At 45.2% G+C, this 27,342-nt stretch overlaps 1 protein-coding gene across 1 annotated transcript; it reads left to right on the forward strand.

Moving 5' to 3' along the window:
- Positions 1–27,034, forward strand: LOC138372110 (piggyBac transposable element-derived protein 4-like). The gene is made up of 3 exons (XM_069337399.1): positions 1–583; positions 905–1,125; positions 26,903–27,034. The coding sequence occupies exons 1-3, from the start codon at positions 1–3 to the stop codon at positions 27,032–27,034; spliced, it is 936 nt and encodes a 311-aa protein (XP_069193500.1).
- The last annotated feature ends 308 nt before the right edge of the window (positions 27,035–27,342 follow it).

Below are 27,342 nucleotides of genomic sequence, written 5' to 3' on the forward strand. Positions count from 1 at the left end.
ATGGCGAGCGCATCACGACCCAGCGTGCGACCTCGCCCAGCGCTCCGCGCCGCGCAGTCCTTGACCGAAGACGAAATTGCAGATGAATTGTTCAAGGACGTTGATGAGTCTGATATTGACGACTCAGATATAGATGAAGATTATACCCAGCCAGAAGAAATCGAAACAACGGATAGTGAGGGGGAACATGTGGGTGCCACGAGGGTGAGGATGCCTCTCGTGGCTGCTACTCAACACCACTCAACACCACCCCGCGCCCAAGCACGTCGTTCATTTATACCACTGCACGTTTATGATACGATTGACGAGTCTGAAACAAGTGAATCTTTCTCAGGCTTTAGTGATGAAGAGTTGGAGAATAGTGTTACCCCCAGTGCCAGTACAAGTTTCGCCGCATCAGCTGCCCGCCCAGCCAAGCGCCGCCGCATGGGACAATATGGCGACAATGAGGAACAAATTCCCTCATGTTCCACATCTTTTTCCTCATCTACCGTTCCTGCCCCTACTGTTACAATGCGTGCTTCAGCTCCTGGTCCCCGGATTCCTCGCCGTGGTGCAGTTAATGGCTCTCGGAAGGCAGCAGGTTTGTGTGTGTGGAGTGATGGGGAAGATTTTGTTCCACAAATTCCCGACTTTGATAACAGAGATGTGGGAATTACTGATCTTTTCCCTGATACTGGTGACGAAATGTGTGAAATGGACTTCTTTACTGCATATTTCGATGAGCCGCTAATGAAACACATTGTTCACGAAACGAACAGACTTGCGGATGATCTCATCGAAGGTGAGGAAGTTTCAGAATTTTCGCGACTACAGCGTTGGAAAGAGACAACTGTTGATGAGATGTATGTGTTTTTCGCAATTTGCATGTTGATGAAACATTGTGTGAAACACGTAATTTCAGATTATTGGAGCAAAGACAACTCTGTTCCAACACCATTGTTCGGGAAATATATGTCCCGAGACAGATTTCTGTTGATCCTACGGTGCATTCATTTTGCAAATAATGCAGACGAGAGACAGGGTGATAGGCTTTGGAGGGTGAGGCACGTGCTAAATGACCTGATTGGAAAGTTCCGAGATTACTACGTACCAGCTCAGAAGCTGGTTATTGATGAATCCCTGGTGCTTTTCAAAGGACGTGCTGCCTTCAAGCAGTATATTCCCTCAAAACGTCACCGATTTGGACTGAAATTCTTTGTGCTCTGTGACTGTGAATCAGGAATGGTGTTACACATGATACTTTATTCAGCCACAAATATAGATATCCCTGCTAATGACGAACATGGCTTCTCAGGTAGTGTGGTGAAGTCACTGCTTGCACCATATCTGAACAAGGGCCACATATTGTACACAGATAACTATTATACCAGTCCCTTGCTAACGAAATTCTTGCTGGATAATAAGACTGGAGTGTGTGGAACAGTAAAGCCAAAACGAAAGGAAATGCCTGTGTTTGATACTGCTATGCAAGTAGGTGACTGCGAGGTAAGAAAAAGTGGTGCAATGCTTTCAGTGCGGTGGAAAGACAGACGTGAAGTGAACGTGTTGACCACCATTCACCCTGGTACAATGGTAGACAGTGGCAAGGTGAACAGAACAACAAAGCAAATAATATACAAGCCAGATTGTGTGATGGACTACAACATCAACATGCGTTTAGTTGATAAATGTGACATGATGGTGGGTGCTGTAGAGTGTGTACGTAAAACAGTGAAGTGGACAAAGAAAATGATTTTTCACCTTATTGATGTAACAATGCTGAACAGTTACAATGTTTCTTGTGAAGACAGGTAGAAAACCATATTTCCGTTCGTTCAGTTTCCAAGTTGTGAAACAGTTGCTAGGTAAATTTGGCAAGGACACACCTGGTATACAAAGACCCATTTGAGACCCAGTACTGAACCATGCTCCTGCACCCAGGCTCGCTTACAGGGAGGCCTTTCTGATACATCAAATCAAGAAATTACCACCAACTGGAGCTCGTGCAGCAGGCCAGCGTCGGTGTGTTGTGTGTTCCAGTACCAAATTGAGGCCACAGAAACGCAAATTGGTGTTGACATGGTGCGAAGCGTGTGCCGTCCCTCTGTGCCATATCGACTGTTTCGCACAGTATCACAGTCTCCTGGAGTACTAAATGTGTAATTCTTTGGTAAATAAATGTACATATCAAGTTTATTTTTGTGTTTATATTGAAAAAAACCCAAATACATTGAATATTTCCTGTAAATTATACCATTTTGGTGGGAATACTTGTGACACTAATATGTGAGCGCTTAGTGAGTTTATACCATTTTTATTATAATACAACGTCTATTGCTAATAATTGGAACAATACTAGCGAAAAAAATTGGAGTAAAATGACCCAAGAATACTGTAAATAATTCCGCGAAAATAAATTCGCGGCAACTCGGGCCGTGCGAGCGGCCGTGAGTGACAGCTGGCTGACGCAGCACCCTTGAGCGCTCACAATCTGTGACGTCATCGGCCAACTTCTCGGCTCAATTGTGTCATTGGTATGTATAATAGAATTTTTTTATTATTTTTCCCGTGCTCAGGAGACTCAAATTAACATGTTTAGAAGACGAAAAAAAATATTTGAATTTTTTTTTTTCTTGTGCACAGGGGTGTAAATGCCCATATGACCCCTGAGCAGTGTAAGGGTTAAAGCGTTCTGTTTTGTGTCTGGAGAGTTTCTCATGAGTAGGCTGGCCGTTTTTCTGGTTTTATAGTAAATCGTCAGTTGTATCCTCTGATTTTTGTCTGTAGGGATAACGTTTCTATTAACAATATCTTTCAGGACCCTTTCCTCCGTTTTATGAGCTGTGGAAAAGAAGTTCCTGTAAAATAGTCTAATAGGGGGTATAGGTGTTGTGTTAGTTGTCTCTTCAGAGGTTGCATGGCGTTTCACTTTCCTTCTTATGATGTCTTCGACGAAACCATTGGAGAAGCCGTTGTTGACTAGGACCTGCCTTACCCTACAGAGTTCTTCGTCGACTTGCTTCCATTCTGAGCTGTGGCTGAGAGCACGGTCGACATATGCGTTAACAACACTCCTCTTGTACCTGTCTGGGCAGTCGCTGTTGGCATTTAGGCACATTCCTATGTTCGTTTCCTTAGTGTAGACTGCAGTGTGGAAACCTCCGCTCTTTTCCATGACTGTTACATCTAGAAAGGGCAGCTTCCCATCCTTTTCCATCTCGTAAGTGAAACGCAGCACGGAACTCTGCTCAAATGCATCCTTCAGCTCCTGCAGATGTCTGACATCAGGTACCTGTGTACAAATGTCGTCAACATACCTGCAGTATATGGCCGATTTCAAGTTCATGTCGACTAAGACTTTTTGCTCGATGGTACCCATGTAGAAGTTTGCAAACAGGACACCTAGGGGAGAACCCATGGCGACCCCATCTACTTGCTTATACATGTGCCCATCCGGGCTCAAGAAGGGTGCCTCTTTAGTACAAGCTTGGAGTAGTTTCCTCAGAATATTTTCTGGTATGTCAAGAGGAGTACAGGCTGGATTACAACCGAATTAAAAGCAAAGGTCAACAAACTGATCGAAACTGTGAACGCCAAGAAATCCGGACTCCACCTGCCAAAGATCATTGGGGAATATAAACCTGGATATGCGTATGGAAATGTCAAGACACACAAGCCTGAAAACCCACTTCGGCCAATCATTAGCGAGATACCCACACCCTCGTACAGACTGGCGAAGCGACTCAACGGCCTGCTGACTCCTTATGTTCCTTGCGCCTTCAGCCTGAAGTCTCCAAAAGGAATTTGTTGACTTACTGCGGGGCACACGGGCCACAGGGATAAGAGCCTCGTTGGACGTAGAATCGCTGTTTACCAACGTACCTGTGGACGAGACAATCGGGATGATAGCCAACAGTGTATCGTGATCCAGCCTGTACTCCTCTTGACATACCAGAAAATATTCTGAGGAAACTACTCCAAGCTTGTACTAAAGAGGCACCCTTCTTGAGCCCGGATGGGCACATGTATAAGCAAGTAGATGGGGTCGCCATGGGTTCTCCCCTAGGTGTCCTGTTTGCAAACTTCTACATGGGTACCATCGAGCAAAAAGTCTTAGTCGACATAAACTTGAAATCGGCCATATACTGCAGGTATGTTGACGACATTTTTACACAGGTACCTGATGTCAGACATCTGCAGGAGCTGAAGGAGGCATTTGAGCAGAGTTCCGTGCTGCGTTTCACTTACGAGATGGAAAAGGATGGGAAGCTGCCCTTTCTAGATGTAACAGTCATGGAAAAGAGCGGAGGTTTCCACACTGCAGTCTACACTAAGGAAACGAACATAGGAATGTGCCTAAATGCCAACAGCGACTGCCCAGACAGGTACAAGAGGAGTGTTGTTAACGCATATGTCGACTGTGCTCTCAGCCACAGCTCAGAATGGAAGCAAGTCGACGAAGAACTCTGTAGGGTAAGGCAGGTCCTAGTCAACAACGGCTTCTCCAATGGTTTCGTCGAAGACATCATAAGAAGGAAAGTGAAACGCCATGCAACCTCTGAAGAGACAACTAACACAACACCTATACCCCCTATTAGACTATTTTACAGGAACTTGTTTTCCACAGCTCATAAAACGAAGGAAAGGGTCCTGAAAGATATTGTTAATAGAAACGTTATCCCTACAGCCTACAGACAAAAATCAGAGGATACAACTGACGATTTACTATAAAACCAGAAAAACGGCCAGCCTACTCATGAGAAACTCTCCAGACACAAAACAGAACGCTTTAAAAGAGACTAACGTCGTCTATGCCTTCAAATGCCCTCTTGGGGACTGTAAGCTCCAAAAAACCCAGTATATAGGCAAGACAACAACATCTCTTTCTAGGCGTTTAACGATGCATAAGCAACAGGGCTCCATTAAGGAACATATAATCTCTTCCCACAACCAAACCATCGCCAGAGAAATCCTAGTAAACAACACAGAAATCATCGATAGATACAGCGATAGCAGGCGGCTTGACGTTTGCGAGGCACTACACATCAAGAAGTCAACACCAGCAATCAACAGCCAATTAATGCACAACTATATTCTACCCACCTCAAGACTCCGCTCCAATATAGAAGCATCAAGAAATATGGACCAATAGGCTTTCTACAATCACTTCTATTCAATACCCATTGTTTCGTGTTCTGTCTTGTGTTGATGAAATTAATACCCTATTAATGCCACCTCTTGTTCTGTCTTGTGTTGATGAAATTAATACCCTATTAATGCCACCTCACCCCATCCACCTCTCTCAAATGTAGATATAAACAAAGTCGGAGATGCGTAAGTTCTATTCAGTTGTGTATTTGTAAACTAAAGTCTTTGAAAATGTAATAAGTTTTACGAAACGCGCTCGTGTCGCATCAGACTAGAAATAAAAATGAATTTTGGAGAATTGATTTTTGATTTACCTCCAACAGTGAAATGTACGAAAGATTGAGAAAATTCGTGTTAGAATTATTAATCTTACTTTTTCGGTCATATTTAATAATATATGTCTACAGGAAAGACTGCTACCAAAATATACTAATATATATATATATATATATATATATATATATATATATATATATATATATATAATGTCGTACCTAGTAGCCAGAACGCACTTCTCAGCCTATTATGCATGGCCCGATTTGCCTAATAAGCCAAGTTTTCATGAATTAATTCTTTTTCGACTACCTAACCTACCTAACCTAACCTAACCTAACTTTTTCGGCTACCTAACCTAACCTATAAAGATACGTTAGGTTAGGTTAGGTAGGGTTGGTTAGGTTCTGTCATATATCTACGTTAATTTTAACTCCAATAAAAAAAAATTGACCTCATTCATAATGAAATGGGTAGCTTTATCATTTCATAAGAAAAAAAATTGAGAAAATATATTAATTCAGGAAAACTTGGCTTATTAGGCAAATCGGGCCTTGCATAGTAGGCTGAGAAGTGCGTTCTGGCTACTAGGTATGACATATATATATATATATATATATATATATATATATATATATATATATATTGTGACAATAATCTCCTTCAAGAGATTGAGCCTGCTCTTCCCTTCATAATTACGTCGTCACAATTATATAAAAGACTATGGAAGAAATGTCCAACAACGACAACAACACCAGCAAGGCTTGCCAGGGTGAGCAGAAACGTATGCAGCCAGCCACCTGTTCGAACTCCAACCACCAAACTACCCGTTGATCGCTACGGCTCCGCTGATTGGTCGCCGGTCTGGCTGCACCTGCCTCGCCCCCCCCAATACTACCTGATGTCTGGGGTCGCCCCAACATCAGTCCTCAGAATGTTCAGTGCTTTCGTAGCCAGCACTCCTCCCAGCTAGACGTTAGCGTGTACTGAGAGAGGTGGTGGCTTTAAGCCAATATTCCAGCACCTCCCACTTACCTTTGTGTTGCACTTCTTGTTATTTTGCCTTAACGTAACTTTTCATTTTGTCATTTAAGTATTCTTATTATTTTGATTGATTGATTTTATTATACATATTTGTTTGTGCATTATTTTCATGTTTTGATTTATTTAACGTAATTAAAATTTCATTGTTAAAGTTTACTTGTGTTTTGTGTGTCTTCTCCTTACGTTACCACAGACGAAGTTCCAGTTTTTTCTATTTTTTTTTATAACTATGTGACGAGGCCATACCCCTAGCCTTAAACAGCCGAACACCAACGCGTTACCGTCACAAGTTATATGGGTTCGGTTATATGTGACGGTAACGCGTTGGTGTTCGGCTGTTTAAGGCTAGGGGTATGGCCTCGTCACATAGTTATAAAAAAAATAGAAAAAACTGGAACTTCGTCTGTGGTAAGGTAAGGAGAAGACACACAAAACACAAGTAAACTTTAACAATGAAATTTTAATTACGTTAAATAAATCAAAACATGAAAATAATGCACAAACAAATTCTTATAATAAAATCAATCAAAATAATAAGAATAATTAGATGACAAAATGAAAAGTTACGTTAAGGCAAAATAACAAGTGCAATACAAAAGTAAGTGGGAGGTGCTGGAATATTGGCTTAAAGCCACCACCTCTCTCAGTACACGCTAACGTCTAGCTGGGAGGAGTGCTGGCTACGAAAGCACTGAACATTCTGAGGACTGATGTTGGGGCGACCCCAGACATCAGGTAGTATGGGGGGCGAGTGCAGGTGCAGCCAGACCGGCGACCAATCAGCGGAGTCGTAGCGATCAACGGGTAGTTTGGTGGTTGGAGTTCGAACAGGTGGCTGGCTGCATACGTTTTGCTCACCCTGGCAAGCCTTGCTGGTGTTGTTGTCGTTGTTGGACATTTCTTCCACAGTCTTTTTATATAATTGTGACGACGTAATTATGAAGGGAAGAGCAGGCTCAATCTCTTGAAGGAGATTATCGTCACAACTCTCCCCCGAAGCCTGCGGTTCTGGAAGAAGTACGTCGTTATGTGGTGGAGTATTAGATGGAGTTGCTTCTACTTCATAAACTCTGGAGAGATCATGGGCTAAGATGTTGTCAGACTCTTGGTATAGCGTGTCTCCAGGTTGAATTTCTGCAGTTAGCAAGCCCATAGTAGAAGACGTTGAGATGAGAAGTGGGCGTGCTGCAGGAGGTGTAGGGTGGTGTGGTCCGTATTGATGGTGGACCGAGCACTTTTCAGGTGTGGAGTGAAGTGCTGAAGCTTCAGGATGAGGAAGAGTAGCTCCTTGCCAATTGTTCCGTCGTTCCTTGTAGCAGTAGTCGCTGACAGGTGTATTCTTCTTGCCTCGTTGCTGCATCACGACACCACCATCGTCGGTACCATTGGCGTCGACATGGAGGATGTAGGGCTTATCTGACGAGGTGAGAGTGGAATTAGAAGAGGGCATAGGAGCACGAGTATTATCCTGAAAGCATTTGGGAAGATCATTAAGGATTTTGGAATTAGAAAGCGCCGACTCCTTGTCAGTGCTTTCGGGAGAAGAAGCCGGGATGGTCTCACTGTGGATGTAGGGTTCTGTGAAGGTAGAACAATTAATCAAGACAGTGGGAGGAGTACCATTATATTGCTTCAGGAGGTTGACGTGGCACAGCTGGGTCTTCCGCCGCCTATCTGGAGTCTCTATGACGTATGTGTTGTTGCTTCTGCACTCTTTGACGCAGTAGGGTCCTGAAAATCTGTTTTGTAAAGGTGAACCTGGGATAGGGAAATAGGCAAGGACGAAGTCTCCCGGCTTGAATTTTCTTACTTTGCTGGTCTGGTCGTAATGAGTCTTCATTCTCACCTGGGCTTTCAATAGATTATCATGGGCAAAGCGGTGGACTCTCTCTAGAATGTGTTGAAGGTTTTGAAGAAACTGGGGCACATTCTGATGCTCACTGAAGGTGGCATCTCTGAGAGAGTCTTTGAAAGCCTTAAGGGGAGTACGGCACTTACGGCCGTAGAGCATCTCATAAGGAGATACTCCTAGGGACTCATTGGGGAGACTTCTGAAAATACACATTATTAGGTCAATCTGCTTATCCCAATCCTTTGTGGTTTCACTACAAAACTTTTTCAAGAGTGCTTTGATGGTCTGATGACTACGTTCAAGAGAACCCTGTGAAGCAGGATGATAGGGGCTGGACAATACCTGTTTGATGTTGAACTCCTCCAGTGTCCTTTTGAAGAGATCACTGGTGAAGTTGGTGCCACAGTCACTTTGAATCTCCCTGGGAAATCCGTATTGAGTGAAGATCTTCAATAGATGTTTGATAACCGTAGCAGCCGTGATGTTCTTCACTGGAACTGCTATGGGAAATCTGGTGGTAGGTCACAGGATGGTTAGGATGTAGGCGTTACCTGAACTGGTCCGAGGTAAAGGACCAACACAGTCTATTATGAGTCTGTGGAAAGGTTCCGCAGGCACCTGTATGGGAATCAGTGGTGCTCTGGGAATGGAGACGTTCGGTTTGCCTGCCATCTGACATGTATGACACTGTTTTACGTACTGTTTGACGCTATTTACCATACCTGGCCAGTAGTAGTCTTGACGAATCCCATGGTAAGTCTTGTTGAAGCCGTAGTGGGAGAATGCTCCGTGGGCCAGGTGTAGAATAGTGGGCCGCAGGCTGGTGGGAATCACAAGTTGTTCGATGTTGGCCCAATCGTCCTCCTCCTTCAGTTTACTGGGTCTATATCGGCGGTAGAGCAAGTCGTTCTCTAGGAAGAACCCAGGAATACTGTCGGGTTGAGTCTCAGCCTGGAAAAACAATGGTGTTAAAGTAAGATCTTCCCTCTGCAACTTACGGAACTCCAACTTGGTCAGATGCGGGGGTAGTTTCTGAGGGTCTTGAGGGACAGCGGTAGCAGTAGAGTCAGCTGGCTGTGGACGTGCGGCTTGTGCACGGGTGGTCACGAGAACCGGAGGAGAAACTTCATCACTCTCTTGAACCTCTGCTGGAACATACTCAAGAATAGGATTTATTGGCACAGAGTTACACACCTGGGGTTTGTCCATGACGATCAGGTTGGTCGGTTGCAGGTCTTCTGCCAAGTCGTTGCCTAGGAGAAGTTGCACTCCAGGCATGGGAAAAGGCTTTTCCCTGACGGCGACTTGGACTTCCCCGTTCACGTAGGGACAATTCAGGTGGACTCTGGCGAGAGGGTATGGAGTGGTAGCAGTGAGGTCAGTGATGAAGACTGTTTCCCCGGTGTAGACTATGTTGGGCACAGCCGACTTCAAGATGATCAATTGTAGAGCCGCTGTGTCCCTCAAGATCTTCAATTTGAAACGTCCCTCCGGATTTGAACCGTTGGCAGAGACAGTTCCAGTATACAGGTGGTTACTGAAAAGAGAAAGATCATTAACATCAACACCAACATTCATCACAGGCTTACCGGACTTAGGAGGAGTTGGTTTGGGTCGTTGTTGGTCAGTGGTTCCCTTGTATTGAGACTTACCACACTTGTCTATGGTATGTCCATAGAGTCTACAATACTTGCAGTACAGTTGTGAACCAGCTTGATCGGGGCTCACCTTCTCGTAACTGTACCACGACTTCTTACTGGAGGATGGTTCAGGTGTCAGCCGGTGGATGAGGCTGTAAGTGTCAGCCGACTTAGCACACTTCAGGTAGTCGGTTTCTTCTTTATCTGCTAAGTAGAGGCGGACAGGAGGCGGCACACGTCTCAAGAATTCTTCAACAAGCATCAGGTTGACGAGTTCTGTAAAAGTAGAGACATGTGCTGCTTCCAGCCATTTCATGAAATACCTCCGTTTCGTGTTAGCAAACTCGAGGAAGGTAGTGGTACTTGCCTTCAGGTGGTCACGGAATTTCCTTCTATAACTTTCAGTAGAGAGGAGGTAGGCGTCCAACACTGCTTGTTTCAGAGTGTAGTAGTCATTCTCAGACGCCAAAGTACTGAGTGTGACTGCAGCTCTACCTGTAAGATGGACTCTGAGAAGTGTGGCCCATTGGTCGACAGGCCAACTGAGTTGATTAGCAAGGGTTTCAAAGGTGGTAAAGAACACATCAACTTCTGCTTCTACAAAGGATGGCATTAACTTACTTGCATGTGATATATTAAAACTGACGGGAAGATTGGCAGTAGCTTGTTGGCGTTGAGTGAAGTGTGAAGTTTCCAAGGCGATTTCACGTTGACGACACTCTAAAGCCAGAGTCGCTTGTTGTTTGTCATGTTCGCGTTGCATCTCCAACTCGCGTCGTTTGGTTTCAAGCTGTACTCGTTCCCGCTCCTGGAGTGTTTCAAGCTGTACTCGTTCCCGCTCCTGGAGTAGTGCAACCTCACGTTCCTGGAGGGCGAGTCCACGTTCATGTTCTTCTCTCCTCAAAGCAGCTTCGCGTTCTTGTTCTTCCCTCCGTATGGCAGCTGTTCGTTCTTCAATCTTGGCCAGCTCTAGTTTGAGTTTCAGCGTTGCCAAATCAGTTTTATCTGTAATATAGTAAGTTTCAGAGTCTATCTTACCTTGCTCTAAATAGTAATCCAGCAACAGGTTGTGTAGGTCATTTTTGTTGGCTTGGTAGGGAACTTCTAGTTGATACTCATGTGCAAGAGTTTGTAATTCAGTCCTCTTGGCACGACTTAAAGTCCCTATTTCACCTGCTGGATTTGCACGGAAAGTTTGGAGACGAAACATGGTGAAATTAGCAAATAAAGGTACACGAATGTTCAATAATGAAATGTCAGAAACAGGACAACGTGGCAACTGGCACCTATCCTGTGTGATCTTTAACAATTAACGTTAAGTGAAAGATATTAAATGATTAAATTAAATCAAGGGCGCAGGAAATCTTGTACCCGGTACTCATGTAAGAGAATAAGGGCAAGAAAATCCTACTAACAAATGAAACAAAGTTTCGAAAACAAATGAAACAGTTAAATGCTTCAAAAGTAAAATTGGTAGTCCAAGGATGTAGGCATACCTTGCCAAGTCTCTAAAGGACATAAAGCAAGTTTTTCCTACTGAATTTAATATGATACTTACAGAATTAGCGAACTTTTGTGCTCTGAAAAAATAAGCTAATTCCCTACCGTTGTATGTATCATCATCTCTGACTGACGTGTAGGGGTGCGAGGTGTCAACTTGTGACGAGAACTGCTGCTGAGGTCCCAATTCAGCAACTAAAGTTCGAGCTAGAGGAACTATGGCCCTCTTTGTCCTCCTACAGTCAGATTGCAGAAGATTGGGTACTCTTGACCCGGGGCAGACCACAGTACCAGGGTACCAATATGATGATCTGTCAGAATGAGAAATATTCAAGGGACATAGATGGTAAATACGAGTAATAACAAGGAGGGAGAGATGACCAATTAAGAGTATGACTGCGGCCTACAGTCACCACGTAATCCAAAGTTGTCTCACCTTCACTATATGTTACTCTCGTAATGCACAATACACCGCACCTTATAAAAAATGAAATTGAATGAAAAATAGTAAAGCTACGTTAACAAAGTTAAATACGCTTACCATAAATTACCACTTGGCACCAGTACCTGAGTGAAGCTCCTAGGACAGGCCCCCATATAACTTGTGACGGTAACGCGTTGGTGTTCGGCTGTTTAAGGCTAGGGGTATGGCCTCGTCACATAGTTATAAAAAAAATAGAAAAAACTGGAACTTCGTCTGTGGTAAGGTAAGGAGAAGACACACAAAACACAAGTAAACTTTAACAATGAAATTTTAATTACGTTAAATAAATCAAAACATGAAAATAATGCACAAACAAATTCTTATAATAAAATCAATCAAAATAATAAGAATAATTAGATGACAAAATGAAAAGTTACGTTAAGGCAAAATAACAAGTGCAATACAAAAGTAAGTGGGAGGTGCTGGAATATTGGCTTAAAGCCACCACCTCTCTCAGTACACGCTAACGTCTAGCTGGGAGGAGTGCTGGCTACGAAAGCACTGAACATTCTGAGGACTGATGTTGGGGCGACCCCAGACATCAGGTAGTATGGGGGGCGAGTGCAGGTGCAGCCAGACCGGCGACCAATCAGCGGAGTCGTAGCGATCAACGGGTAGTTTGGTGGTTGGAGTTCGAACAGGTGGCTGGCTGCATACGTTTTGCTCACCCTGGCAAGCCTTGCTGGTGTTGTTGTCGTTGTTGGACATTTCTTCCATAGTCTTTTTATATAATTGTGACGACGTAATTATGAAGGGAAGAGCAGGCTCAATCTCTTGAAGGAGATTATCGTCGATCGTGTGACGGTAACGCGTTGGTGTTCGGCTGTCTAAGGCTAGGGGTATGGCCTCGTCACATAGTTATAAAAAAAAAAATAGAAAAACTGGAACTTCGTCTGTGGTAAGGTAAGGAGAAGACACACAAAACACAAGTAAACTTTAACAATGAAATTTTAATTACGTTAAATAAATCAAAACATGAAAATAATGCACAAACAAATTCTTATAATAAAATCAATCAATCAAAATAATAAGAATACTTAAATGACACAATGAAAAGTTACGTTAAGGCAAAATAACAAGAAGTGCAACAAAAGTTAAGTGGGAGGTGCTGGAATATTGGCTTAAAGCCACCACCTCTCTCAGTACACGCTAGAGTCTAGCTGGGAGGAGTGCTGGCTACGAAAGCACTGAACATTCTGAGGACTGATGTTGGGGCGACCCCAGACATCAGGTAGTATGGGGGGCGAGTGCAGGTGCAGCCAGACCGGCGACCAATCAGCGCAGCCGGCAGCGATCAACATGTAGTTTGGTGATTTGGGTCCGAACAGGTGGCTGGCTGCATACGTTTTTGCTCACCCTGGCAAGCCTTGCTGGTGTTGTTGTCATTGTTGGACATTTCTTCCATAGTCTTTTTATATAATTGTGAAGACGTAATTATGGAGGGAAGAGCAGGCTCAATCTCTTGAAGGAGATTATCGTCACAACTCTCCCCCGAAGCCTGCGGTTCTGGAAGAAGTACGTCGTTATGTGGTGGAGTATTAGATGGAGTTGCTTCTACTTCATAAACTCTGGAGAGGGCATCGGCTATGGTGTTGTCAGAACCCTTGATATAGCGGATCTCCAGGTTGAAGTCTTGTAAATACAGAGCCCATCGTAGAAGACGCTGGTTGGTGAATTGGGCTTGATGTAGGAAGCGGAGAGGGTTGTGGTCTGAGAAGATGGTGGTAGACCTGGCGCCTTGTAGGTACGGAGCGAAGTGTTGGAGGTTCAGGACGATGGATAGTAGCTCCTTTTCAATAGTGCTGTAGTTCCTCTGGTGTGGTTTCAGTTTGTAGCTGTAGTAGCTGACAGGTAGAACCTCCTCGCCTCGTTGTTGCATCAGGACACCACCAACGCCGGTACCACTGGCGTCGACATGAAGGACGAAAGGCTTGGTGATATCTGGAGAGGCGAGAATGGGGTTAGAACAGAGGAGGAATTTGAGTTGTTCGAAAGCAACGGTTTGCTGCATGGTCCAATTATACCGTTGCTTGGGACTGGTTAATAGAATTAGAGGTGTGGCGACTGTACTGAAATTCCTCACAAACCTACGGTAGTAAGAGGCAAGACCAAGGAAGCGCAGGAGCTGCTTCCTGGTGGTAGGCTGTGGATACTGTAGGATGGCTTGAGTGTGTGAGTCTAACGGAGCTATGCTGCCACTCCCAATAACATGACCCAGATAACGCACTTTACCTTTCGCGAAAGTGGACTTGCCCAGGTTGATGGTGAGGCCGGCTGTCAGGAGCTTGGAGAACAGACGTCGCAGCTGGAGCAGATGTGCACTCCAGGAGTTGGAGGCTACGACGATATCGTCCAGGTAGGCGTATGTGTTATCCAAGCCCTGGATGACACGGTTGACAGCTCTTTGAAAGGTGGCCGGGGCATTACATAGTCCGAAAGGAAGGCGTTCATATCTGAAAAGTCCAAAAGGAGTGATGAAGGCAGATATCTCTTTAGCGCGCTCCGTTAGACACACTTGATAGTACCCCTTAAGCAAGTCCACTTGGGACAAGTACTGGGCACTACCAATGGCATCAAGGATGTCATCTATCCTTGGCAAGGGGTAAGCATCCTTGACAGTGACAGAGTTCAGTTTACGATAGTCAGTGCACAACCGCACCTTACCTTGGGGTTTGGGCACCAAGATACAGGGTGAGGCCCAGGGGGACTCACAAGGTGTAGCCAGTCCATGATCCAAGAGGTATTGCACCTCAGCACGCATGACTTCCTTCTTGCTCGGGCTGATTCGGTAGAAGGGTTGACGAATCGGCCGGGTGTCGGGGAGCAGTTGGATGTCGTGCTGGGTAACATTACACTCTTGGGGATCATCTCTGAACAACTCTTTATGTTCTCTGAAGATCTTGACGAGAGGTGCACTATGATTATCCTGAAAGTATTTGGGAAGATCATTAAGGATTTCGGAATTAGAAAGCGCGGACTCCTTGTCAGTGCTTTCGGGAGGAGAAGCTGGGAAGGTCTCACTGTGGATGTAGGGTTCTGTGAATGTGGAATAATTAGTCAAGACAGTGGGAGGAGTACCATTATATTGCTTCAGGAGGTTGACGTGGCACAGCTGGGTCTTCCGCCGCCTATCTGGAGTCTCTATCACATAATTATTATTATTCCTGCACTCTTTGACGCAGTAGGGTCCTGAAAATCTGTTTTGTAAAGGTGAACCTGGGATAGGGAAATAAGCAAGGACGAAGTCTCCCGGCTTGAATTTTCTTACTTTGCTGGTCTGGTCGTAATGAGTCTTCATTCTCACCTGGGCTTTCAATAGATTAGCATGGGCAAAGCGGTGGACTCTCTCTAGAATGTGTTGAAGGTTTTGAAGAAACTGGGGCACATTCTGATGCTCACTGAAGGTGGCATCTCTGAGAGAGTCTTTGAAAGCCTTAAGGGGAGTACGGCACTTACGGCCGTAGAGCATCTCATAAGGAGATACTCCTAGGGACTCATTGGGGAGACTTCTGAAAATACACATTATTAGGTCAATCTGCTTATCCCAATCCTTTGAGGTTTCACTACAAAACTTTTTCAAGAGTGCTTTGATGGTCTGATGACTACGTTCAAGAGAACCCTGTGAAGCAGGATGATAGGGGCTGGACAATACCTGTTTGATGTTGAACTCCTCCAGTGTCCTTTTGAAGAGATCACTGGTGAAGTTGGTGCCACAGTCACTTTGAATCTCCCTGGGAAATCCGTATTGAGTGAAGATCTTCAATAGATGTTTGATAACCGTAGCAGCCGTGATGTTCTTCACTGGAACTGCTATGGGAAATCTGGTGGTAGGACACAGGATGGTTAGGATGTAGGCGTTACCTGAACTGGTCCGAGGTAAAGGACCAACACAGTCTATTATGAGTCTGTGGAAAGGTTCCGCAGGCACCTGTATGGGAATCAGTGGTGCTCTGGGAATGGAGACGTTCGGTTTGCCTGCCATCTGACATGTATGACACTGTTTTACGTACTGTTTGACGTTGTTTACCATACCTGGCCAGTAGTAGTCTTGACGAATCCCATGGTAAGTCTTGTTGAAGCCGTAGTGGGAGAATGCTCCGTGGGCCAGGTGTAGAATAGTGGGCCGCAGGCTGGTGGGAATCACAAGTTGTTCGATGTTGGCCCAATCGTCCTCCTCCTTCAGTTTACTGGGTCTATATCTGCGGTAGAGCAAGTCGTTCTCTAGGAAGAACCCAGGAATACTGTCGGGTTGAGTCTCAGCCTGGAAAAACAATGGTGTTAAAGTAAGATCTTCCCTCTGCAACTTACGGAACTCCAACTTGGTCAGATGCGGGGGTAGTTTCTGAGGGTCTTGAGGGACAGCGGTAGCAGTAGAGTCAGCTGGCTGTGGACGTGCGGCTTGTGCACGGGTGGTCACGAGAACCGGAGGAGAAACTTCATCACTCTCTTGAACCTCTGCTGGAACATACTCAAGAATAGGGTTTCTGGGCACAGAGTTACACACCTGGGGTTTGTCCATGACGATCAGGTTGGTCGGTTGCAGGTCTTCTGCCAAGTCGTTGCCTAGGAGAAGTTGCACTCCAGGCATGGGAAAAGGCTTTTCCCTGACGGCGACTTGGACTTCCCCGTTCACGTAGGGACAATCCAGGTGGACTCTGGCGAGAGGGTATGGAGTGGTAGCAGTGAGGTCAGTGATGAAGACTGTTTCCCCGGTGTAGACTATGTTGGGCACAGCCGACTTCAAGATGATCGATTGTAGAGCCGCTGTGTCCCTCAAGATCTTCAATTTGAAACGTCCCTCCGGATTTGAACCGTTGGCAGAGACAGTTCCAGTATACAGGTGGTTACTGAAAAGAGAAAGATCATTAACATCAACACCAACATTCATCACAGGCTTACCGGACTTAGGAGGAGTTGGTTTGGGTCGTTGTTGGTCAGTGGTTCCCTTGTATTGAGACTTACCACACTTGTCTATGGTATGTCCATAGAGTCTACAATACTTGCAGTACAGTTGTGAACCAGCTTGATCGGGGCTCACCTTCTCGTAACTGTACCACGACTTCTTACTGGAGGATGGTTCAGGTGTCAGCCGGTGGATGAGGCTGTAAGTGTCAGCCGACTTAGCACACTTCAGGTAGTCGGTTTCTTCTTTATCTGCTAAGTAGAGGCGGACAGGAGGCGGCACACGTCTCAAGAATTCTTCAACAAGCATCAGGTTGACGAGTTCTGTAAAAGTAGAGACATGTGCTGCTTCCAGCCATTTCATGAAATACCTCCGTTTCGTGTTGGCAAACTCGAGGAAGGTAGTGGTACTTGCCTTCAGGTGGTCACGGAATTTCCTTCTATAACTTTCAGTAGAGAGGAGGTAGGCGTCCAACACTGCTTGTTTCAGAGTGTAGTAGTCATTCTCAGACGCCAAAGTACTGAGTGTGACTGCAGCTCTACCTGTAAGATGGACTCTGAGAAGTGTGGCCCATTGGTCGACAGGCCAACTGAGTTGATTAGCAAGGGTTTCAAAGGTGGTAAAGAACACATCAACTTCTGCTTCTACAAAGGATGGCATTAACTTACTTGCATGTGATATATTAAAACTGACGGGAAGATTGGCAGTAGCTTGCTGGCGTTGAGCGAGGTGTGAAGTTTCCAACGTGTATTCCCGTTGACGACACTCAAGAGCCAGAGTCGCTTGTTGCTTGTCATGTTCGCGTTGTATTTCCAACTCGCGTCGTTTGGTTTCAAGCTGTACTCGTTCCCGCTCCTGGAGTAGTGCAACCTCACGTTCCTGGAGGGCGAGTCCACGTTCGTGTTCTTCTCTCCTCAAGGCAGCTTCACGTTCTCTGAGGGTGATTTCTCGTTCTTGTTCCTCTCTCCTCAAAGCAGCTGCTTCCCTTTGCTGCTCACGTTCAATCTTGGCCAGCTCTAGTTTGAGTTTCAGCGTTGCCAAATCAGTTTTATCTGCAATATAGTAAGTTTCATGAGTTTCAGAGTCTATCTTACCTTGCTCTAAATAGTAATCCAGCAACAGGTTGTGTAGGTCATTTTTGTTGGCTTGGTAGGGAACTTCTAGTTGATACTCATGTGCAAGAGTTTGTAGTTCAGTCCTCTTGGCACGACTTAAAGTCCCTATTTCACCTGCTGGATTTGCACGGAAAGTTTGGAGACGAAACATGGTGAAATTAGCAAATAAAGGTACACGAATGTTCAATAATGAAATGTCAGAAACAGGACAACGTGGCAACTGGTACCTATCCTGTGTGATCTTTAACAATTAACGTTAAGTGAAAGATATTAAATGATTAAATTAAATCAAGGGCGCAGGAAATCTTGTACCCGGTACTCATGTAAGAGAATAAGGGCAAGAAAATCCTACTAACAAATGAAACAAAGTTTCGAAAACAAATGAAACAGTTAAATGCTTCAAAAGTAAAATTGGTAGTCCAAGGATGTAGGCATACCTTGCCAAGTCTCTAAAGGACATAAAGCAAGTTTTTCCCACTGAATTTAATATGATACTTACAGAATTAGCGAACTTTTGTGCTCTGAAAAAATAAGCTAATTCCCTACCGTTGTATGTATCATCATCTCTGACTGACGTGTAGGGGTGCGAGGTGTCAACTGGTGACGAGAACTGCTGCTGAGGTCCCAATTCAGCAACTAAAGTTCGAGCTAGAGGAACTATGGCCCTCTTTGTCCTCCTACAGTCAGATTGCAGAAGATTGGGTACTCTTGACCCGGGGCAGACCACAGTACCAGGGTACCAATATGATGATCTGTCAGAATGAGAAATATTCAAGGGACATAGATGGTAAATACGAGTAATAACAAGGAGGGAGAGATGACCAATTAAGAGTATGACTGCGGCCTACAGTCACCACGTAATCCAAAGTTGTCTCACCTTCACTATATGTTACTCTCGTAATGCACAATATACCGCACCTTATAAAAAATGAAATTGAATGAAAAATAGTAAAGCTACGTTAACAAAGTTAAATACGCTTACCATAAATTACCACTTGGCACCAGTACCTGAGTGAAGCTCCTAGGACAGGCCCCCATATAACTTGTGACGGTAATGCGTTGGTGTTCGGCTGTCTAAGGCTAGGGGTATGGCCTCGTCACATAGTTATAAAAAAAAATAGAAAAACTGGAACTTCGTCTGTGGTAAGGTAAGGAGAAGACACACAAAACACAAGTAAACTTTAACAATGAAATTTTAATTACGTTAAATAAATCAAAACATGAAAATAATGCACAAACAAATTCTTATAATAAAATCAATCAATCAAAATAATAAGAATACTTAAATGACACAATGAAAAGTTACGTTAAGGCAAAATAACAAGAAGTGCAACAAAAGTTAAGTGGGAGGTGCTGGAATATTGGCTTAAAGCCACCACCTCTCTCAGTACACGCTAGAGTCTAGCTGGGAGGAGTGCTGGCTACGAAAGCACTGAACATTCTGAGGACTGATGTTGGGGCGACCCCAGACATCAGGTAGTATGGGGGGCGAGTGCAGGTGCAGCCAGACCGGCGACCAATCAGCGCAGCCGGCAGCGATCAACATGTAGTTTGGTGATTTGGGTCCGAACAGGTGGCTGGCTGCATACGTTTTTGCTCACCCTGGCAAGCCTTGCTGGTGTTGTTGTCGTTGTTGGACATTTCTTCCATAGTCTTTTTATATAATTGTGAAGACGTAATTATGGAGGGAAGAGCAGGCTCAATCTCTTGAAGGAGATTATCGTCACACGATCGTCACACGATTATCGTCTTGTGACGATAATCTCCTTCAAGAGATTGAGCCTGCTCTTCCCTCCATAATTACGTCTTCACAATTATATAAAAAGACTATGGAAGAAATGTCCAACAACGACAACAACACCAGCAAGGCTTGCCAGGGTGAGCAGAAACGTATGCAGCCAGCCACCTGTTCGAACTCCAACCACCAAACTACCCGTTGATCGCTACGGCTCCGCTGATTGGTCGCCGGTCTGGCTGCACCTGCCTCGCCCCCCCCAATACTACCTGATGTCTGGGGTCGCCCCAACATCAGTCCTCAGAATGTTCAGTGCTTTCGTAGCCAGCACTCCTCCCAGCTAGACTCTAGAGTGTACTGAGAGAGGTGGTGGCTTTAAGCCAATATTCCAGCACCTCCCACTTAACTTTTGTATTGCACTTCTTGTTATTTTGCCTTAACGTAACTTTTCATTGTGTCATTTAAGTATTCTTATTATTTTGATTGATTTTATTATAAGAATTTGTTTGTGCATTATTTTCATGTTTTGATTTATTTAACGTCATTAAAATTTCATTGTTAAAGTTTTACTTGTGTTTTGTGTGTCTTCTCCTTACCTTACCACAGACGAAGTTCCAGTTTTTCTATTTTTTTTTATAACTATGTGACGAGGCCATACCCCTAGCCTTAGACAGCCGAACACCAACGCGTTACCGTCACAAGTTATATGGGGGCCTGTCCTAGGAGCTTCTCTCAGGTACTGGTGCCAAGTGGTAATTTATGGTAAGCGTATTTAACTCTGTTAACGTAGCTTTACTATTTTTCATTCAATTTCATTTTTATAAGGTGCGGTGTATTGTGCATTACGAGAGTAACATATAGTGAAGGTGAGACAACTTTGGATTACGTGGTGACTGTAGGCCGCAGTCATACTCTTAATTGGTCATCTCTCCCTCCTTGTTATTACTCATGTTTACCATCTATGTCCCTTGAATATTTCTCATTCTGACAGATCATCATATTGGTACCCTGGTACTGTGGTCTGCCCCGGGTCAAGAGTACCCAATCTTCTGCAATCTGACTGTAGGAGGACAAAGAGGGCCATAGTTCCTCTAGCTCGAACTTTAGTTGCTGAATTGGGACCTCAGCAGCAGTTCTCGTCACAAGTTGACACCTCGCACCCCTACACGTCAGTCAGAGATGATGATACATACAACGGTAGGGAATTAGCTTATTTTTTCAGAGCACAAAAGTTCGCTAATTCTGTAAGTATCATATTAAATTCAGTAGGAAAAACTTGCTTTATGTCCTATAGAGACTTGGCAAGGTATGCCTACATCCTTGGACTACCAATTTTACTTTTGAAGCATTTAACTGTTTCATTTGTTTTCGAAACTCTGTTTCATTTGTTAGTAGGATTTTCTTGCCCTTATTCTCTTACATGAGTACCGGGTACAAGATTTCCTGCGCCCTTGATTTAATTTAATCATTTAATATCTTTCACTTAACGTTAATTGTTAAAGATCACATAGGATAGGTACCAGTTGCCACGTTGTCCTGTTTCTGACATTTCATTATTGAACATTCGTGTACCTTTATTTGCTAATTTCACCATGTTTCGTCTCCAAACTTTCCGTGCAAATCCAGCAGGTGAAATAGGGACTTTAAGTCGTGCCAAGAGGACTGAACTACAAACTCTTGCACATGAGTATCAACTAGAAGTTCCCTACCAAGCCAACAAAAATGACCTACACAACCTGTTGCTGGATTACTATTTAGAGCAAGGTAAGATAGACTCTGAAACTCATGAAACTTACTATATTGCTGATAAAACTGATTTGGCAACGCTGAAACTCAAACTAGAGCTGGCCAAGATTGAACGTGAGCAGCAAAGGGAAGCCCGTGAACAGCAAAGGGAAGCAGCTGACATACGAAGGGAAGAGATCGCCCTCAAGGAACGTGAGTTGGCAATGCTCCGTGAACGTGAACGAGTACAGCTTGAAACACTCCAGGAGCGGGAACGCTTACAGCTTGAAACCAAACAACGCGAGTTGGAAATACAACGCGAACATGACAAGCAACAAGCGACTCTGGCTCTTGAGTGTCGTCAACGGGAATACACGTTGGAAACTTCACACCTCGCTCAACGCCAGCAAGCTACTGCCAATCTTCCCGTCAGTTTTAATATATCACATGCAAGTAAGTTAATGCCATCCTTTGTAGAAGCAGAAGTTGATGTGTTTTTCACCACCTTTGAAACCCTTGCTAATCAACTCAGTTGGCCTGTCGACCAATGGGCCACACTTCTCAGAGTCCATCTTACAGGTAGAGCTGCAGTCACACTCAGTACTTTGGCGTCTGAGAATGACTACCACACTCTGAAACAAGCAGTGTTAGACGCCTACCTCCTCTCTACTGAAAGTTATAGAAGGAAATTCCGTGACCACCTGAAGGCAAGTACCACTACCTTCCTCGAGTTTGCTAACACGAAACGGAGGTATTTCATGAAATGGCTGGAAGCAGCACATGTCTCTACTTTTACAGAACTCGTCAACCTGATGCTTGTTGAAGAATTCTTGAGACGTGTGCCGCCTCCTGTCCGCCTCTACTTAGCAGATAAAGAAGAAACCGACTACCTGAAGTGTGCTAAGTCGGCTGACACTTACAGCCTCATCCACCGGCTGACACCTGAACCATCCTCCAGTAAGAAGACGTGGTACAGTTACGAGAAGGTGAGCCCCGATCAAGCTGGTTCACAACTGTACTGCAAGTATTGTAGACTCTATGGACATACCATAGACAAGTGTGGTAAGTCTCAATACAAGGGAACCACTGACCAACAACGACCCAAACCAACTCCTCCTAAGTCCGGTAAGCCTGTGATGAATGTTGGTGTTGATGTTAATGATCTTTCTCTTTTCAGTAACCACCTGTATACTGGAACTGTCTCTGCCAACGGTTCAAATCCGGAGGGACGTTTCAAATTGAAGATCTTGAGGGACACAGCGGCTCTACAATCGATCATCTTGAAGTCGGCTGTGCCCAACATAGTCTACACCGGGGAAACAGTCTTCATCACTGACCTCACTGCTACCACTCCATACCCTCTCGCCAGAGTCCACCTGGATTGTCCCTACGTGAACGGGGAAGTCCAAGTCGCCGTCAGGGAAAAGCCTTTTCCCATGCCTGGAGTGCAACTTCTCCTAGGCAACGACTTGGCAGAAGACCTGCAACCGACCAACCTGATCGTCATGGACAAACCCCAGGTGTGTAACTCTGTGCCAATAAATCCTATTCTTGAGTATGTTCCAGCAGAGGTTCAAGAGAGTGATGAAGTTTCTCCTCCGGTTCTCGTGACCACCCGTGCACAAGCCGCACGTCCACAGCCAGCTGACTCTATTGCTACCGCTGTCCCTCAAGACCCTCAGAAACTACCCCCGCATCTGACCAAGTTGGAGTTCCGTAAGTTGCAGAGGGAAGATCTTACTTTAACACCATTGTTTTTCCAGGCTGAGACTCAATCCGACAGTATTCCTGGGTTCTTCCTAGAGAACGACTTGCTCTACCGCAGATATAGACCCAGTAAACTGAAGGAGGAGGACGATTGGGCCAACACCGAACAACTTGTGATTCCCACCAGCCTGCGGCCCACTATTCTACACCTGGCCCACGGAGCATTCTCCCACTACGGCTTCAACAAGACTTACCATGGGATTCGTCAAGACTACTACTGGCCAGGTATGGTAAACAACGTCAAACAGTACGTAAAACAGTGTCATACATGTCAGATGGCAGGCAAACCGAACGTCTCCATTCCCAGAGCACCACTGATTCCCATACAGGTGCCTGCGGAACCTTTCCACAGACTCATAATAGACTGTGTTGGTCCTTTACCTCGGACCAGTTCAGGTAACGCCTACATCCTAACCATCCTGTGTCCTACCACCAGATTTCCCATAGCAGTTCCAGTGAAGAACATCACGGCTGCTACGGTTATCAAACATCTATTGAAGATCTTCACTCAATACGGATTTCCCAGGGAGATTCAAAGTGACTGTGGCACCAACTTCACCAGTGATCTCTTCAAAAGGACACTGGAGGAGTTGGTGCCACAGTCACTTTGAATCTCCCTGGGAAATCCGTATTGAGTGAAGATCTTCAATAGATGTTTGATAACCGTAGCAGCCGTGATGTTCTTCACTGGAACTGCTATGGGAAATCTGGTGGTAGGACACAGGATGGTTAGGATGTAGGCGTTACCTGAACTGGTCCGAGGTAAAGGACCAACACAGTCTATTATGAGTCTGTGGAAAGGTTCCGCAGGCACCTGTATGGGAATCAGTGGTGCTCTGGGAATGGAGACGTTCGGTTTGCCTGCCATCTGACATGTATGACACTGTTTTACGTACTGTTTGACGTTGTTTACCATACCTGGCCAGTAGTAGTCTTGACGAATCCCATGGTAAGTCTTGTTGAAGCCGTAGTGGGAGAATGCTCCGTGGGCCAGGTGTAGAATAGTGGGCCGCAGGCTGGTGGGAATCACAAGTTGTTCGGTGTTGGCCCAATCGTCCTCCTCCTTCAGTTTACTGGGTCTATATCTGCGGTAGAGCAAGTCGTTCTCTAGGAAGAACCCAGGAATACTGTCGGATTGAGTCTCAGCCTGGAAAAACAATGGTGTTAAAGTAAGATCTTCCCTCTGCAACTTACGGAACTCCAACTTGGTCAGATGCGGGGGTAGTTTCTGAGGGTCTTGAGGGACAGCGGTAGCAATAGAGTCAGCTGGCTGTGGACGTGCGGCTTGTGCACGGGTGGTCACGAGAACCGGAGGAGAAACTTCATCACTCTCTTGAACCGATACTTGAAAATGATACCGATGAAAATTCGTGTTAGAATTATTAATCTTACTTTTTCGGTCATATTTAATAATATATGTCTACAGGAAAGACTGCTACCAAAATATACTAATATATATATATATATATATATATATATATATATATATATATATATATATATATATATATATATATATATATATATATATATATATATATAACGTCGTACCTAGTAGCCAGAACGCACTTCTCAGCCTATTATGCATGGCCCGATTTGCCTAATAAGCCAAGTTTTCATGAATTAATTCTTTTTCGACTACCTAACCTACCTAACCTAACCTAACCTAACTTTTTCGGCTACCTAACCTAACCTAACCTATAAAGATACGTTAGGTTAGGTTAGGTAGGGTTGGTTAGGTTCTGTCATATATCTACGTTAATTTTAACTCCAATAAAAAAAAATTGACCTCATTCATAATGAAATGGGTAGCTTTATCATTTCATAAGAAAAAAAATTGAGAAAATATATTAATTCAGGAAAACTTGGCTTATTAGGCAAATCGGGCCTTGCATAGTAGGCTGAGAAGTGCGTTCTGGCTACTAGGTACGACATATATATATATATATATATATATATATATATATATATATATATATATATATATATATATATATATATATATATATATACACACACACACATACAAACATATCGGTGTTCTTTGTGGTATCCTGTGCTAGGCCCCTTGTGAGTGTATACGTCCCGGGGGTTCAGCTTTTAGAAGTTTGTTTGGTAGTTTTGGGCGCAGGGATGCAGTACCCTGCCTGGGCTTCCCTTTGCTTTTTATCAAGGCTAAGGGTCCTGGGAAACTCCGCCAGGTCTCCGAGGTTCAATGGATGCGAGCCCTTGAGTCCCCTCTCACTTTGTGAGGTTGATAGTTGCTCTGTCCCCAATCTCAAGGTGACAATCACCAGTTGTGCCTCCACCATGCTGCGTGTAGAGTTGGTGATTTCTCTGACCCGGAGTCATGTGACGTTTGTTGTTTGTATGTTTTCCAGTTCACCCATGCTACTAATTATGATATGAGGGTGCAGGCAGCAGCTGCATTGCATGCTAGGTTTAGGTTGCTGCAATGCGATAGGTTAGTTGCTCCCCCGGATGCCCCGAGAGTGGCCCGTTTTGGTTTTAGTGACCCAGACTTGTGGGTGAGAGTCACTTCGACTTTGGTTCCGTCCGCCCCTCCTTGTCCTTCCCAGTTTTCACCTATAACAGTGGCTGGCTCTCTTTCCTCTGGGTACGATGTCCTCTTGCAAGGTTTTTCTTTTCTTTTTCTTTTTGCCTGGTGGGGGGGGGGTCTGCCTTGGTGTGCCTCCTTTATATTAGGGTTGTTTTTGTTTGGTGTTACCCCCTGCTTCGCCCTCGTGAGTGGACACGTCCCGGGGGCTCAGCATTAGCAGTGCTGACTGGTAGCTTGGGCGCTAGTTAGCAGTACCCTGCCTGGGATTACCCTTAGCAGACTCAGTCTAGGGGCCCTGGGGAAACCCCGCTGGGGCACTCGGGGTCCAATGGATGAGACCCCTGAGTCCGCACGCACTTTGTAAGAGTTTGAGGTTTACTCTGTCCCCTTGTCTCAGGGCGACGCTCATTGTTTTTGCCTCCATCGTGTTGCCTGTTGGGTCGGTGACACATTTGACCCTGAGTCCTGTGAGCTTTGTTGCTTGTTTGTGACTCAGTTCACCCAATCTGATGATGACATTATTTGGGTGCAAGTGGCTCGCGCTACAGGATAGGTTAAGGTTGTTGCAAGGTGCTAGGTTGGTTGCTTCCCCGGATACCCCGAGGCTGTCCCATTTTGCTTATAGGGACCCGGACTTGGGGGTGTTGGTCACATCGGCCTTGGATCAGTCCACGCCCCCTCGTTCTTCCCCTGCTGTGGTTCATTTGCCCCCCCCCCCCCTCATGCTTCTGGTTCCTAAGCGTCTGGGGGCTTCGGGGTTGTGGCAGGGTTTAGAGGTTTCTGAGACTCAGGCTGTTTCGTGGGTTGCCCCTTCTTGGGTGGTTACGGAGGCATTCGAGTCTGTTCCTCCAGCCATAGCTCCAGGGTCTGACCAGTGGGCTCGCTCTCTTCCTGCTATTTCAGCCTCCCCAAGTTTTTCTTGTGAGGCCGAGGCTTTGGAGGACGACTCGCCCCAAGGGCCTGACGTGGAGGAGGTTCCCGGGGGTTGGGGAGGAGCTGATTTGGGGGCCATGGGCCCCGCCTTGGTTTTATGACCCGCCGAGCGGAGTTTACTGGTACAAAAAGTGGTGTTTTCCTTCCCCTCCTTCCTCTGCATACGAGTTGGGATTAGGGTTCAGCTCCTCCCGGGGTTTGGTTCCGTGTCCCTGCGGATCCTTCAGTTCTGTCCTTTCAGAGGTTTTTGACTTCCCGCACCTCGCCTACTGAGGTGCGGGCAGCCATTTTGGCTTACCTCCTGCGCGACCCAGAATATGCCTCTATAAAGGATCCGTCTTCCTTCAGGACTGGTTCTTCACCTCCATACTAAGTTCGTTATGAGGTTCCGGGTTCGTCTTGGCTTGTGGACTGCCCTTTGTTCTCGCTGGATGCTTGGGACTCGTGTTGTGCCCGCAGGCTTGAGTGGCACGAGGCATTGACTGTGGTCCAGGTTTACCTGAGGGGGGGCAATTTTGAGCATCTTAATGAGTGCCTTTTCGCTCCTGCCCTTCTGCAATGTTGGTGCGGTTTAGCTTCATTTGCCGGTTCCTTCCATTCGGCTGCGTTTGTGGCTGAGGACTTGCACGCACGTGGATTGTTGGCTTTGGTCCTTCATTTCTTTTCCCCCTCCTGGAGCTG

Source organism: Procambarus clarkii, chromosome 37 (genome assembly GCF_040958095.1).
Source record: "Procambarus clarkii isolate CNS0578487 chromosome 37, FALCON_Pclarkii_2.0, whole genome shotgun sequence".
Lineage (NCBI taxonomy): Eukaryota > Metazoa > Arthropoda > Malacostraca > Decapoda > Cambaridae > Procambarus > Procambarus clarkii.

Coding starts and splice junctions, on each gene's coding strand:
- LOC138372110 (XM_069337399.1), top strand. CDS start 1: ATGGCGAGCGCATCACGACCCAGCGTGCGACCTCGCCCAGCGCTCCGC. Junction 584..904: donor TGGCTCTCGGAAGGCAGCAG/GTTTGTGTGTGT, acceptor ACGTAATTTCAG/ATTATTGGAGCAAAGACAAC. Junction 1,126..26,902: donor TGGTTATTGATGAATCCCTG/GTGCTTTTCAAA, acceptor CTGTCCTTTCAG/AGGTTTTTGACTTCCCGCAC.